General features: G+C 51.4%; 1 protein-coding gene across 7 annotated transcripts in view; it reads right to left on the bottom strand.

Moving 5' to 3' along the window:
- Positions 1–13,507, bottom strand: part of KCNAB1 (potassium voltage-gated channel subfamily A regulatory beta subunit 1) — a 72,559-nt gene that overhangs the window by 1,950 nt on the left and 57,102 nt on the right. For all 7 annotated transcript variants that reach the window (XM_056357960.1, XM_056357954.1, XM_056357955.1 and 4 more), the window contains exons 7-12: positions 13,036–13,079; positions 9,287–9,373; positions 3,834–3,919; positions 2,560–2,680; positions 1,776–1,870; positions 107–227 (exon numbers count right to left, since the gene is read on the bottom strand). In XM_056357960.1, the coding sequence (XP_056213935.1) occupies positions 107–227; positions 1,776–1,870; positions 2,560–2,680; positions 3,834–3,919; positions 9,287–9,373; positions 13,036–13,079 (554 nt within the window). The remainder of the gene's footprint in view (positions 1–106; positions 228–1,775; positions 1,871–2,559; positions 2,681–3,833; positions 3,920–9,286; positions 9,374–13,035; positions 13,080–13,507) is intronic.

Genomic DNA, 13,507 nt, shown 5'->3' with positions numbered 1-13,507 from the left:
AACTTTCTGCCAGCATTGCAGAGTATTTCCCTTCGCACTACGGGAACACGAGCTGGGTCCAGTGCTGGTGACAGCAGTGACAGTCGTCGCCCGCCCTGTCACCTACCGACAGCCAGCTGGGGCAGCGTGCACCCGAGGCGCTCGGCGATGGGCGACAGGTCCTTCAGCTTCCCCTGCTGCTTCCTGCCTTCCTCGCTGATGATTTTCTCTTTCAGCCACTGGTAGCACTGGAGGTGAATTACATTGCAATCGACTGTTAGCTTTAATCTTCCAAAATGGAAAGTTTAAGGCAATTACAAACAGCTCTTAAAAAGCCATATCCAACCCAGGAGGTAGTGGAAGCTAAATAACACGATGCTTTGCTGCCCGAAGCAATTACAACAGGACCAGGACGTCTCTGGTGGGAGCCTGACTGTCTCTCTCTGGCTTTACGCCACTGGTGGATTCAGTCCGGAAGCGGGAACCTCCTCAGCTTTATTTTTGGACCACTGAATCCCATCGTAGAGTGGGAAAAAGTGAAATACTAGTCAACTTGAGAAGATTTTGACACAGACCCCCTCCCCCCAAAATGGTGAAAGAACATCTGACCTTGCTCAAGATTTATTATTACCATTCAAGATTAGAAAATTAATTAAATGAAGCTGAGATTTCCATTCTCCCAGCTCCAGAATGGAGACTTGATTCTGCTTCACTCTCATCAATTTAGTTTGGATCCCTCTCTGTGATGCTACCTTCTTAGCTAGCTTTCACTAAATGTTAATAATACATTTTATTTTGGAAAAAAATCCCAAATGCAATGAAATACCACATTTGAAAATGCTGCCTTTTGTAAGTAAGTCAATGTAGACTGCATCTTTCCTTTAAAAAGCACCAAGCTGAACAAAAACCAGCACAGGGATGTGTGTCAGTCTGCTGGCACTTGTCAGGCAGCATTGGCTTTTGCCCATCAGCTGATACAGAGGCTCAAATACCATTTTTTTCAAATCTGTGACATTCTAGTGGTCTGCTGTTTTTCAAACTGTTGAATAATACACCTGCCATGGACATGTATAGGAGGAGACCCCATAACCCCCAATAAGAATAAAATCAGGATAATCGTTGGAGCAACTGAGTGCTGTGGTGATGATGCTGCAATGCTAAAACCTGTTAGAGAGGGCTGCTGCCCTGCCTGGCAAAGGGCGGGACCACAGAGGACCCACAAGTTTTGTGGGGTGCTGGGGGCCTGCCCTGCTGCAGGGCTCCCTGGAGGGATGCTGCGGGGCTGAGCTCCCACCGTGGCTCGCCCCCATGCACTCGCTGCCTGGTGGGTTGGTGCCCAGGGACATGTGGGCAGAAAAGCGATGTCCAAGCCTGTTTTACCCACTCCGTGGTTAAGAGGGTTTGAAGTCACAGCAGCTGCATCGATTCACAACAGCTGGGAGCATCATGGACAACAGAACTGCTGGGCTTGTGTCCTCTCGCTGATGGTGTCCAGTCAATGTAAGGGTGGTGACAACATACTTTTGCAGACACCCCCCCCGCCTGGCTCCAGTCACGTGCTGCCCCACAACCAGCTCGCTCGCAGCCATCAGCTCACAGTGATGGGAATGCGAGCGTCTTTATAACCCAGATTCTCCCGTACTTTGGAGTACGGTTGCCAGAGAAACTGAGCGGATCTATCAATACAGCAGCACACAGGCCAGCCTTTGCATGAGGGATCTGTTTTCCCTTTGTTATTTTCCTGCCCTCACAGAAGCAGCACATTTACTTTTCTCAAACGTGCAAAAAGAATATACCTTTAGTGCAGCCCTTGAGCTTTCAGGGACACCGTTGCCATATTTCCCTGAGATGATCCCACAGGCCAGTGGAGACCAAGTCATTGCCCCGACTCCTGCAGAGAAAACAGAGAAGGAGGCTTCAGGAGACTGCAGGAAATCAGAGTTGTATCAAAAATAGGACTTTCAGTTAAAAAAATACAAGCAAAACAATTGCTGATTGCTTCCATTGCTGCTGGCAGGGACACCTGGTCAGTGCCTCCCAGGAAGATGCTGCTGGTGCCCTGATGAATACACCGATCAGCATATTCATCCAAAACCTCACTGTGAGAGCCCCAGCCCCACCCTGGCTCCTGCTGCAGCGAAGGACCCACACTCCTGACCCCTGACCAGGTATCTCCTACGCCCGCTCTGCCTGGCACCCTCATGTCCTTCTCATCCTGGCTCTGCTTGGCAGGGGCACCAGCTCCTGGCCACCCCCCAGCACAGCCCCCAGCACAGCCGTGCCGGGCACCATGGCCGGAGACCCCCCAGGAGGCATCAGGGTCCTCCGATGTGGGACAGAGGTGGCACCTCCGGGGCTGCAGGAGGCTTGAAGAGTAAGAAGCAGCCATGGAATTAACACCTATTTCTATCAGAGGCACAGTAAGCCGGTTTTTCTCTTGAGTCATTAGATAGATGCGCGTCTGTCCCCTCCAGGCCCAGGGAAGGAGAGCACTGTTCCCATCTAGAGCCCCAGATCAGCCCGTGCTCTGTTTCTTTCTGCAAATGGAATAGCCGGCAGGCACAGCAGTCTCAGACTCACCGATTTTGTGATATAATTCCGGCAGCTGAACCTCCACTTTCTCTCTTTGGAAAAGATGGTATTCAGCTTGTTCACACACAGGTGGTATCATGTTAAACTGCCTGGCTACGGAGTAGGCTTCCTGCAGAAAAGAAGTCAGTAGATAAACGACTAGGTTAAGGAAAAGCATCTTGTAGGATAGAACCTACCAGCCAGCGCTCCTTGAGCGTACAGGAGACGATGAACCCAAGCTTCACTCTGCCTTCGCAAGGGCTATCCCTTAGCACGTCCCCACGCACACCGCCATGCCAAGGCAGAGATGCAGCCGCATTGCTGGCTGTGCTGCTCCCCCGCTGCCCCCGCGCCCGCCACAGCAGGGCACGTGCCCACCCCCTGCCGCTGCCAGCCCCAAGCTGCTGCGCCGGCTCAGCAGTGAGCCGAACAACTGCCCGGCTGAGATGGTGGGTGCTGAGATTGTTTATCGTGTTTTGACCCCGCTGCAAGAAGCAGGGACTGGCAGAACGCTCCTGGCATCTCTCAGGACTGTAGAACAGTTTGGGTGGGAAGGACCCAAGGTCACCAAGTCCAACCCCTGGCAGTGAGCAGGGACATCTCCAGCCAGAGCAGCCCGCTCAGAGCCCCGTCCAGCCTGGCCTTGAACATTTCCAGGGATGAGGCATCCACCACTTCTCCGAGCAACAACAAATGCTTCTGAGGAAGCGTTAAGGACAAGCTGTCTGGGTGCTGGTTCCCCAGCCTAGGGTTTCTGAGGTAAAGCCAACGAGGAGGTCCCTACGGCCAGGCAGGGGTATTTCCCATCTGCACCTCTGGACACAACATGTTCAGAGCGGTGCCGCCCGTGGGGGCTTCTCCCCTGCACAGGGACCCTTCCCACCGCAGCAGCAGCCCCGATGGTCCCACAGGTCATGGGGCTGCTGCTGAGAGCCACGTCTTAAATGGGGCAGCAGTGGCCACGGGCATGGACATCAAACAGGCCCTTTACCAAAAGTCTTGAAGTCAACCAAATAAAACTAGAATTAAACAAACCCCCATTAAACCAGCCAGGACCCCCAAACCACTAGATCAGTCCATCTTCTAGTTAACATCAGGCTCATTAGAGAAGGGGTTTTAAAACTATTTTAGGTGAAAAGGTGTTGGATGGAGTAAAATGCAGACATCCCCAGCCCAGTCACACGCTCGTGGTTCAGCTCCCAGCATGGCTTCCAGCAGGCGCTTGCAGCCTGGACGGACGGAGAACTACCGAGTGCCAGCGCTTCCCTAAAGATCGACTTTACCATGATCTCCATAGCGCTCCAGCGCGACGTTCCCCAGTACATCGCCATGCCTTGATTTATTACATGTGTCATCGCTCGGACAATTTCTAAAGGAGGCAAAAAAAGTAGTATGAGAACTGCACAGAGGCCAATTTTTCAGCACCAAATCCTCCCAAAGCCACTTAGAAATGCCTAGTGTGCTGACAAGCCTGAGCAGCTTTGCATTAAACACTACTTCTGCTGCGCCTCTTTCTCAAGCATGGATGAAAAAGCATTGACAGTACAAATGAAAAGACATTTATCCTATCCTGCAGTTTAAAAACTGCCTTTACCAACTGGCTATTGCCTACCACCTCCTTACAATAATATTTCTTTTAAAATTTAACACAAGAGGGCAGCACAGTCGAAAAATAAACTAAAAGATCAATTACATTTATTTTAAAATTTGTTTACTAAAAGCCTATATCTGGTGCTGCTTCTTTTTACAAGGAATATTGGGATGCTGAGGATAAAGTTGCAAAACTGGATGATTGAACCCTGCTCTGCCGAGGGCCCCTTGCCCACAGGAGGATCAGGCAGCACCTCTGCAAAACCCAGCACCGCTCCTCAGCGCAGCAGTCCCGTGGTCCTCATTCTCCTTTGGGAAGGTGGAAGCCTGCGAGGCTGCATGCACCAGGACAGCATCTTTAATTTCCATCCGTCAGACCTTTGCTGAGCAGCCCCGTCTTCTTGTGCAGGGGAAAACCCCATTATAAACTTTAGCTTGTGAGAAAAGGAGAAAAACTTGTCTATCTTCATGGTTTCATGGGAGGTTGCAGAGCCTGGTAGGATGCCTTGCTAATGCTATAAATAAAATAGTCCCTGCTTACTGCTTGCAGCTCATTTTTCAGCCTTATTTCTGCCTGGAAGCAGTCTGCTGGGTACATGGTGTATGGGGATCCAGGCAGTGCCCATCGCATCGCTGCTGCAGAGGAGCCAGGGGCTGAGTGGGGTCCCCAGGGCAGGAGGGTCTGGGGACTAGTGGGGTCTGCAGCCCCGGGGGGGACAGTCCTCATGAGCAACTATGAGAGCATAAATAACTGCCCTGGCTGCAGTAATAAATTCATATTTCTTACTGAGCTTTGGCACTCCCTGCCCTTTGGAGCTGAGCAGTGGCTGCCAGGGCACTGGCACTACACTGGCCACTAGCAGCACATCATTTAAATGGAGAGAAATGGGCTAAACTCACTCAGAGAAGCAAAAAAAAAAAAAAAAAAAAAGTAATAAAAAAATAATTCACACTTAGTCACCACTCCCAGTACCGCACAAGGCACCCCGCAGTCAGTGGGTGCTGCCACCTCTCAGTGTGCTCTTCCCTTGGGAAAGCGGCAAGGAACCCGTACTCCACACCTACACCATTGATTTCTGACCCATCAAACTACATGAAATGACTCTGGTCAGGCACAGGGCTGCGCGGAGGAGCCCTGTGGGCCTGTTAAATCCCTTGGCGTGCCTGCTGTTACTGGCACAATGACTCTGGGCACTGCTGTCTCAAGATCAAGATGAGCTGCCTTTTATATCATGAGGATTCTCATCCTATTTATGGAAAGAAAAAAAGAAAGGGAGCTTGGCAGAGGGGAGATTACACTGCCAATCTTGATGTTATTGTGAGATTTCTTCTGCAGGCAGCGACAAGCAGCTAAAGATGATGAAGTCTCCATTTATAACCTCAGAGGGCTGTACATGAGACTCTGCGCCTCTTGTGCTGAGCTCCTGCCTTCCCACGGGAAGGGGAGATTTCCTCTCAAGGGACACATTGGCTTGAGGAGTCTTTCCCCTGATGAAGAAGAGAGTTCAAATGCCAAATATTGTTTTCTTCTTTTTGTTTTTCCCCCCTCTTTCATTTTGGCCAAAGTCACACTTTTCTCTATTTCTAAGCATTTTATTCTTGGGCATGTCCTAGCCCAACAAAACGCCCCGCTATCAGGCAGCTACCCGAGGCGCGCGGTGTGTGATGGGCAGCTGCACGGCAATCCCTCCCTCCCCGGCAGCCCCAGCTTCTCTCTGCCTTTAGGTTTCTATTTTTGCCACACTACCGTTTAGGAATTTTGATAAGCATTTCATCATACGCCTCTTACACATTTCAGTCCATGGTTGTTTCCATTTCTCCCACCTCTAGTCCTTTCAAGAAAAACTGAAATCAACTCAAAAAAAAAAGAAAAAAAAAGTATATATATATATCTATATCTCTTCTTGTTTACCAGAGCCTGCTCCCATGGGCATGGTGATGGGATGGATTGTGAAGAGCACATGTCTGGATCACTCGGTCTGCCAGCTGGATGGCACAAATGGCATCGCTTAAGAAGGGAATATTTTTTAAAAAAATATAAATGGATCTTTCAAACCCCAGAAAACAGCTTTCAGTGGCAAAATAATAATAATAATAATAATAATAATTTTGAAGTGGCTTAAAGTTCCCTGACAGGAACCACACCACCTTCCCTCCCTGCTTGTCAGGGCTGTGGGCTGGCTGATGCAACTCCCCCAGCACTGTGACAACAGAGGGTCTCACCGGGGCACCCTAGGGACCCTCCTTCCCCTCGGCCAGAGCTGCCCTGCTTGCTGCTGGGAAAACCACTTGGGATGGGGAAAAAAAGCATCTGCTAGCACAGTTGGGGGATCAGCTCTCCAGCCTGACTAACAAGGCATGAAACCTGCCGAAATTCAGGAGAGAACCCAGGCCCTTCCCATCACCCATCTCCAGAGGTCCCAGCACGGGGGGACCAGGCGCTGGCGGGGTCCCCCAGGCACAGGATGGCCCCACATGTGGCTGAGCCCAGCGAGGGCAGCCCCTCGCCTGCCTGCCCCAGGAACAGCCCTGGGCAAGGGGGGACACGGCTGCCCTGAACAGGGACCAAGGGCCTGCCTGCAGGGTTATGCAAAGGGCTTTGAGCGGGATACTCATCTCCAGATGCTCCTTGAAGCTAATATTGTATTGCTTTTACAATGGAAAGCTTTTTTAGTCTGCTCAGAGACTTTTAAGAAAGGTAAATACATTTCTGATTTTCACATTAAGCAAGCTTTGCCTGCCCCTTTGGGGACCAGAGTTGCCTACAATAAAGAAATCTGTATTAAACGCTCATCTTCTCTTATTAGCTCTGCGTCCCCCATGCCTTCTAAGGCAGCCCGAGCGGGGCCGGCAGCAGCGCGGGCGACGGGGAGCGACCCTGCTGCGGCTGGGGACCCCCAGGTGAGCGGCTGCTCTGCCGCCTGCTGATGCCCGCGGGCACACGCATCACAGCAGTGAGAGCAGAGGAACCTCACCTGCATGCAGCAAGCGAGGAAAACACAACGCACATTGGAAGTCTATCCTTCATTGGGTTGTACCTTACCGCAGGCAACCGTGCTGCTTGCTGGAGCGGGACCCTCGCGTGCTGTCACGAGCAGCACAAGCAGGGGACGTCTGAAGGTTACCTACCAACCACTCTCCATCAGAAGCGGCTATTTACTCGTGGGAAAAGCATAGGCATGTAAGGAGATGGAGCAGGGATTGCATGTCTTGCGGAGGCAGCTCAGCACTTACTGCACACGCCAGAGAGCGCAGAACTGACAGATGGTTCAACAGATGCTCTGGGATAGAAGTGGCTTAGTAGGTGAACCATGAAAAAAAAGCACCAAGTACATAGAAAGAATCAACACCACACCATTCATAATAAAAATGTCCCTTTTTTCACCCTGCTCGAAATCTCACCAAGCACCACAGTTTATACCTTATTGCCAAGCTCTGGCGCTGCTACCAGTATCTGTAGCATCTTAAAAGCCGCAATCAGCTGTGCTGCGCGGGCGTGGGTAATATATTCAGCATTGCCTCCTTAGATGACAACTGACTGAGCGGAGAGGTCATTTCTCCCTCCAAGATACAACATGTCATCTTCCTTGACCTCATCAGCTACCGCAAAATCCTCACCGGTCCTACACCCCCAGGCAGTGCCGCAAGCGGGTGCCGCGGGCGCTGGTCAGCCAGGGCAGCGGTGCTGCCGTCCCTCCAGGGTTCACACCAGGTCATGCAGCCCCGCGCTTGGGAAGGGAGTAGGTGTCACGACCACTGAGACTCAAGCCAGGAGCTTCGAAGTGACCTGTCAAGCTCCAGGTTTGTTTGCTTTATATGTACTCATCCGTGACAGCTTCAGCAGCCTGTAAGTCTTCTCACATTTTTTATTTAGCTATGAAGCTGATCTTCTGCCACAGTGCGAATGGCTGCGTTAGCTCCAAGGGGAAAAGAGAAGGAACAGGAGCTGGTGCCCACCAGATAGGGCGCTAGCCCAAAACAGAGCGATGGAGGCTCCTGGATAACCGAGCCGTCCAGCCATGGACCAGCCATGCATGTATGGCTATCAGCAATTAGGAAAAGTAATTAAAAAACACAGACACTTCCCAGAGTGACTTTTCACGACTTTTCTGAGCATCTCTGGGTCTAGTGCCACCAGCAGCCGGGACACCACTTCATGGCAGGGATATTCAAATGAAAATTCAATAAAGTGTTGCTAAAATCTTTCTCTGGCATTACCTTAACATGAAAGTCATATATGTATATTTTATATATGTTTTTATATATATATTTCTATTTTTATATATAAAGTGCCCATCACCATATTGATAAACATTCTTTGGAACCACTCTTGATGGCAGAGGTGAGAACAGGAGTCAGTCTGTCAGCACCTCAGCACTTCTGTATCCAACCATTTTTTTTAAAAAAAACAAACCAAAAAACCCACAAGACACTGCTGTTCTTGCAAGTTCCTAAATTCGTTCCCTGAATTTAATGAGGACTGTTCCCCAGCAGGACAAGGGGCTGAGCCCAGCCCTGGGCAGAGCACCGCTGCTCCCTGTGCCTGGGCGTCCCTGCTGTGCCCGGGGGGGAGCTTGTCCTCACACAGCCCCTCGGCCAGAAGCTCAGCCTGTGCTGCTCCTGTGCTTGGGGCAGTGAACCCTACAGCTTGCCAGTTCTTCCTTTTTTCTGACCACTCATTGGATTGTGCCCCTGGTTTTAGCCCCGGGAGAAGCACACGCCACCGGCAGTCCAGGGAACAGGGACGAGGATGGGGACAGCAGCGCTGGCACGCTCTCCTCTCTAGAGCTGGCTGCACCAGGAGTAGGGACGTGCAAGTTTCCTCTGACAGAGACCTGCCTTAAATGCAAACAGAAGTTCACTTTATCTGAAGGAATCGGGAAAAGGAAATAAAAAGCCAAACAATGTTAAAGCTGCCACTGGGACACAAAGGAAACTTCAATTTCCTTCCAAGAGATACAAACTCATTTCATTGAAGGGTAGATCTATAGGGCTCCAGGGTATCACGGGTAAGGTATTTCACATTTAAGCTGCCCCACCTGAATATTTAATAAACACAATTGGTTTTCATTTCCTATCATCATCAGCCTAAGCCTGTAAGCCAGGATCAGTCAAGTTAAAACCCTTAATTCAAGCTTCCACTAACCTTCCATGGGCGTATTGTTGTCTGGCCGGTTGGCAAAGACGACGTCCACATACTCCAGCTGCAGCCTCTGGAGAGATGCCTTCAGCCCTGGGAAGAGCAAAGCAGAGACATGACCCTGCGCGGTCAGCGCAAGCAGCAGTGCAGCAGCACAGAGCCGGCAGGTGCGAACCAGCCCTGCGCCGGGGCTAGAACAGAGCTCGTTGCATCTCTACACACGTGTACGTATGTTTGTACATATATATGTACACACACAACCACAGACCACATGAGAAGGACGCTGCATAACATTGTCCCCTATCTATGCTACCATATTAAGAAGAAAACACCAGTTCGGCCACATGCAGAGTCCCCCCCTTCCACGAGAATTTGCTTTATTTTTTAATTACGCTGAGATTTGGATTGGAACAGACACTGGTTACCGAGCGTGTCCGTGGTCAGCCCATCAGGAGGCAGCTGCCAGGGACAGGTTTCAGGGCTCTGCTTCTGTTCAGAGTTAATTTAACCTAAATGACATTGCAGAGCCTTTCTGTGCAAGCCCAGGGCACACCGCCCCGGTCCCGTCCCACCTAACGAAGCCCTGCCCCGGGGGTCCTCCCCAAAGGGCAAGCCCCAATGGGAGGATGGTGGCACTCAGACACGTTACAATGGGCAGATAAAGCACCGTGGAGGGCTTCACCTCTCTGCAGGGTAAGCAAGCTGAGCCCACCGATGCGTTGCCTAGGGCAGGGAGAGTTTTGCAGAGCAAGACGAGGCAGGCCGTACAGCTACAGTCCTGGGCTGCCCAAGCTTCGGCAACTCCCCTACGAGGGTCTGACGGGAGGCGGCATCAAAAACTTGTGAGTGAGTGAGAGTGAGAGAGAGGGAGAGTGTGCGTGCGTGTGTGTGTGTGTGCATGAGAGAGAGAGGAGGATTTCTAACACTTGTTTTCTATGAATCTTCCCAAGAACAAAATGTTTTTACGAATGTTCATGAAGAATGAGCCAAAAAAGAGCAGTCTGAAAATGTGTGCTGAATTTTGGGATGAAAAAAATGCCTATTTTTGCCAAATGTATTTATAGAAAATTGCTAACGTTGACCTTAACTTTATTTGCTATGTGTTCTGCAAAGTTATTTCAACTGCTGCCAGTATTTTTCTATCATCTCGTGAAGTAGCTCCACAAGAAATGGAATGTGGATGGGTTTGGATGCCTGTGACACAGCTGTGGCTTTCCTGAGCACCTCTGGGTCTAGTGCCACCAGCAGCCTAGACACCACTTCATGGTGGGGTTATTCAAATGAAAGTTCAATAAAACGTTGCTAAAAAATTTTCTCCGGCATTACCTTAACATGAAAGTCATATCCTAACGTAGCTGAATTCTGCCAATACTAAATAATTAAAACCTTCCAGGACAATCCCCGATGTATGAGCTGGTTACTATGAGGCAAACCCGACTGTGCTCTGGTGATGCTCCTTATCACGCAGAGATAGCTCCTTTGGGATGGGAGATGAGCAAACCTGCACCCCTGGGAGGAGGCGGCTCTGCGCCCCTCGACCAGCTTGCTGGTGGCCCCGTTCAGCCCACCTGGGACAGTATCAGCCAGGGTGCGATGGGGATGGCAGCGACATATCCCAGGTGGGTAATATAAATATAGTAATAATATTCTCTGTATAATCTAAGTTTTAATGTCAATGGAACATGTCCTGGTTGTTGAAAGCTGTGATAAACAAGCCATTACAGATTCTGGTGACAAAAACATGCAAATGGCCAAACGCAAGTTAAACTGCCCTTTCTGGTGGGCAAACCCGATTCTCAGCCGTCGGATGCCAGCTCCCGCTGAGCGCAGCCCAAAGCCCCCTCCGCCCCTCCTGCAGCCCGAGCTGAGCTGCCGGCTGCTCCTGTGCCAGGCACGCTAATAACGGAGCCCAACCTGAATATCCCTCTTCTGGTTTGCCTTGGCAGCAAACATCAGCTCAACCAATCACCGCCATAAACAAATAGGGCTTATCTCCTAAATCAGAGAGGAGGCTAATTACCCCAGCATACCCAGTGCAATAAAGAGAATGGCTTTTCATCACTGCAGCCCTTGTGGGGTGTTGCTTTGTGGAGGGTGCTGTTCCCCTGGGGCTTCAGCCCTGGATGACCCCAGCTGGCATTGCCCAGCAAGGAGCCGCCGCTGCCCCAGGCTCCCCCAGGGACCTCAGCACGGAGCGTATAATTTCCCAGGAACCCAAAGAACACATTTTGCACATTCCTCCGTGGCAGCAGGCAAAGTGGGTCAAAAAGCAAGAGGTGGGCGATGCGAAGCCCTCTGCAGAGACCTGAAGCACAGGTACCAAGCCTGATGCTTCCCTCCTGCCCCAAAGGCTTCCCAGACCCTGAGGAGCCAGATGCCCCCAGTAACTCCCTTCCACGACTTTACACAGCTTTTCACCAAACCCACATTATTTTTACTCAGGATTTATATAGAAGACAGGCCCAGACCCCCATGCTGCTGGCTGCTTTTCTGGCTCTGGAACCTGGTCACAATCTGTGGTCAGCCCCAGGGTCCTCCTGGGGAGGTTTGGGGTCTGATCCAGCCCCCGTTGGGAGCCAGCCCAAGCTGGCACCTCTCACTGGGACAAGGTCACAGCTGACGCTGCTCCTTAATGTGACAGAAATGTGTCTTTTTATGGGTGCTGCTCTATTTGTGTCCTGCATGAAAATCCTGTGCAGGTTATGATTACAGCCCTGGTCATTGTGCCCGGGTGCCTGACCCGATGCCCAACAGCCTTCCAGAAAGAGCCAGAGTAGGCGAAACACATTTATCCGTACAGAAAAATGTATGTGCTCTCACTCCCTCTCCAACAATAATGTACCTGAAAGAACAAAAAAAGCAATTGGAAGACAAGGAGCTTGCATTAGACCCAGCAGAGACAGGTGAATAAATCCCCATGGATGAGTAAGGTAGTGCAGGGCGCCTCTCAGCGGGATGCAGGACGGGATGCAAGGAGCTGGGTGAGGGAAGGTACGACAAAATTGAGCTCCTGAGAAGAAGCAGCACTGAGAGCAAACCACAGCCCTTCCCAGCCGGCTGCTCGGTGGATGGGACCTGGCAGCCCTCCCAAGGCTATTTCTGCAGGCTGGCATCATGCCCCGCATCCTCATCCCTCCTGGCTCCGCCAAGGGAGACCATGTGGCCAGAGCCACGTCTGCTGACCGCATGCTGCTGCTGACCCCCCGGCCGCTCCAGGAAAGGGCTGGGAGTGTCAGCAGAGCAGCTCCAAACCCCCTAAGCCTTCCCACCTCCTGCCATCCCACAGCAGCTGGGACTTGGGCCGTTCTTGAGGACAATGGTGCGAAGCTGCCAGGAAGCCATGCGAGGCAGCGAACGATGAAACCCCCAGCGTGGCAAACCCCGGTCACTGCAGATAAGTGATAAATCTGCAAGCCACGCACACACAGCCGGCCAAGGACAACCCGCTCACTTATTAGAGCAAAACCCCAAAGGGTTATTGCTGCACAGAGGTGTGGTACAGAAGGCATTTTGTCTGCCATGCGTTTGCTCATGCTTTTTGAGAAAAAGCCGTAATCATCCTTTGGTGCATTTGGGGCACTTTCCCAGCTTGGGAAATGCCTCATGCCAGGCTGGCACGGAGGAGCAGCGAGCGCTGGGGTCAAGCAGACCTGGCTTATGGGAGAGCATTCGCCTTAGGGTCCTGCCGCTTGCACCCACCGGGCCCATGCCAGCGCACTGAGGCACGGCCAGAGCCTACCCCACACAACACATACCTTCAATGATGTGTTTTCTCGAAAGCCCTCTTTCTGTTTCAGCTCTGCGAAGGAAAGAACAGGCACATGGCTGTCAGGTGTTCGGCATTGCTTGGGTCGTTAGCGCCTGACCAGGGAGCGCTGGCTTTGTGTCCTGCTTTAAACATCCCACAGGTGAACTTACAACTCATACAACAGAGAGACCCTACACCTCATTTGGGTTCCCAGTCTCAAAGACAACAGCATCTGGGATGAGTAACGCTGTTGTTAATTTAACGTGGTAACAGCCCTGCTGTGGATGTCTCCTGGGCGTAAAGCTGCCAGCGACATTCCTAGGTGGAGGGGTAAGGATGCTGGCAGGGCAGCAGGGGCCCAGCAGTGCGAGGATGGGGCTGCATCCTGGCCACCCTCCCAGCACTGAGGCTTCATTGACACTGCTGCAATTTCAGAGCAAGGCAGCCTCCACCCCGGTAGTTACAGGTCCCAGAGCCAC

Source organism: Falco biarmicus, chromosome 13 (genome assembly GCF_023638135.1).
Source record: "Falco biarmicus isolate bFalBia1 chromosome 13, bFalBia1.pri, whole genome shotgun sequence".
In the NCBI taxonomy this organism is placed as follows: Eukaryota; Metazoa; Chordata; class Aves; order Falconiformes; family Falconidae; genus Falco; species Falco biarmicus.
This window is presented reverse-complemented; position numbering and strand designations above follow the sequence as displayed.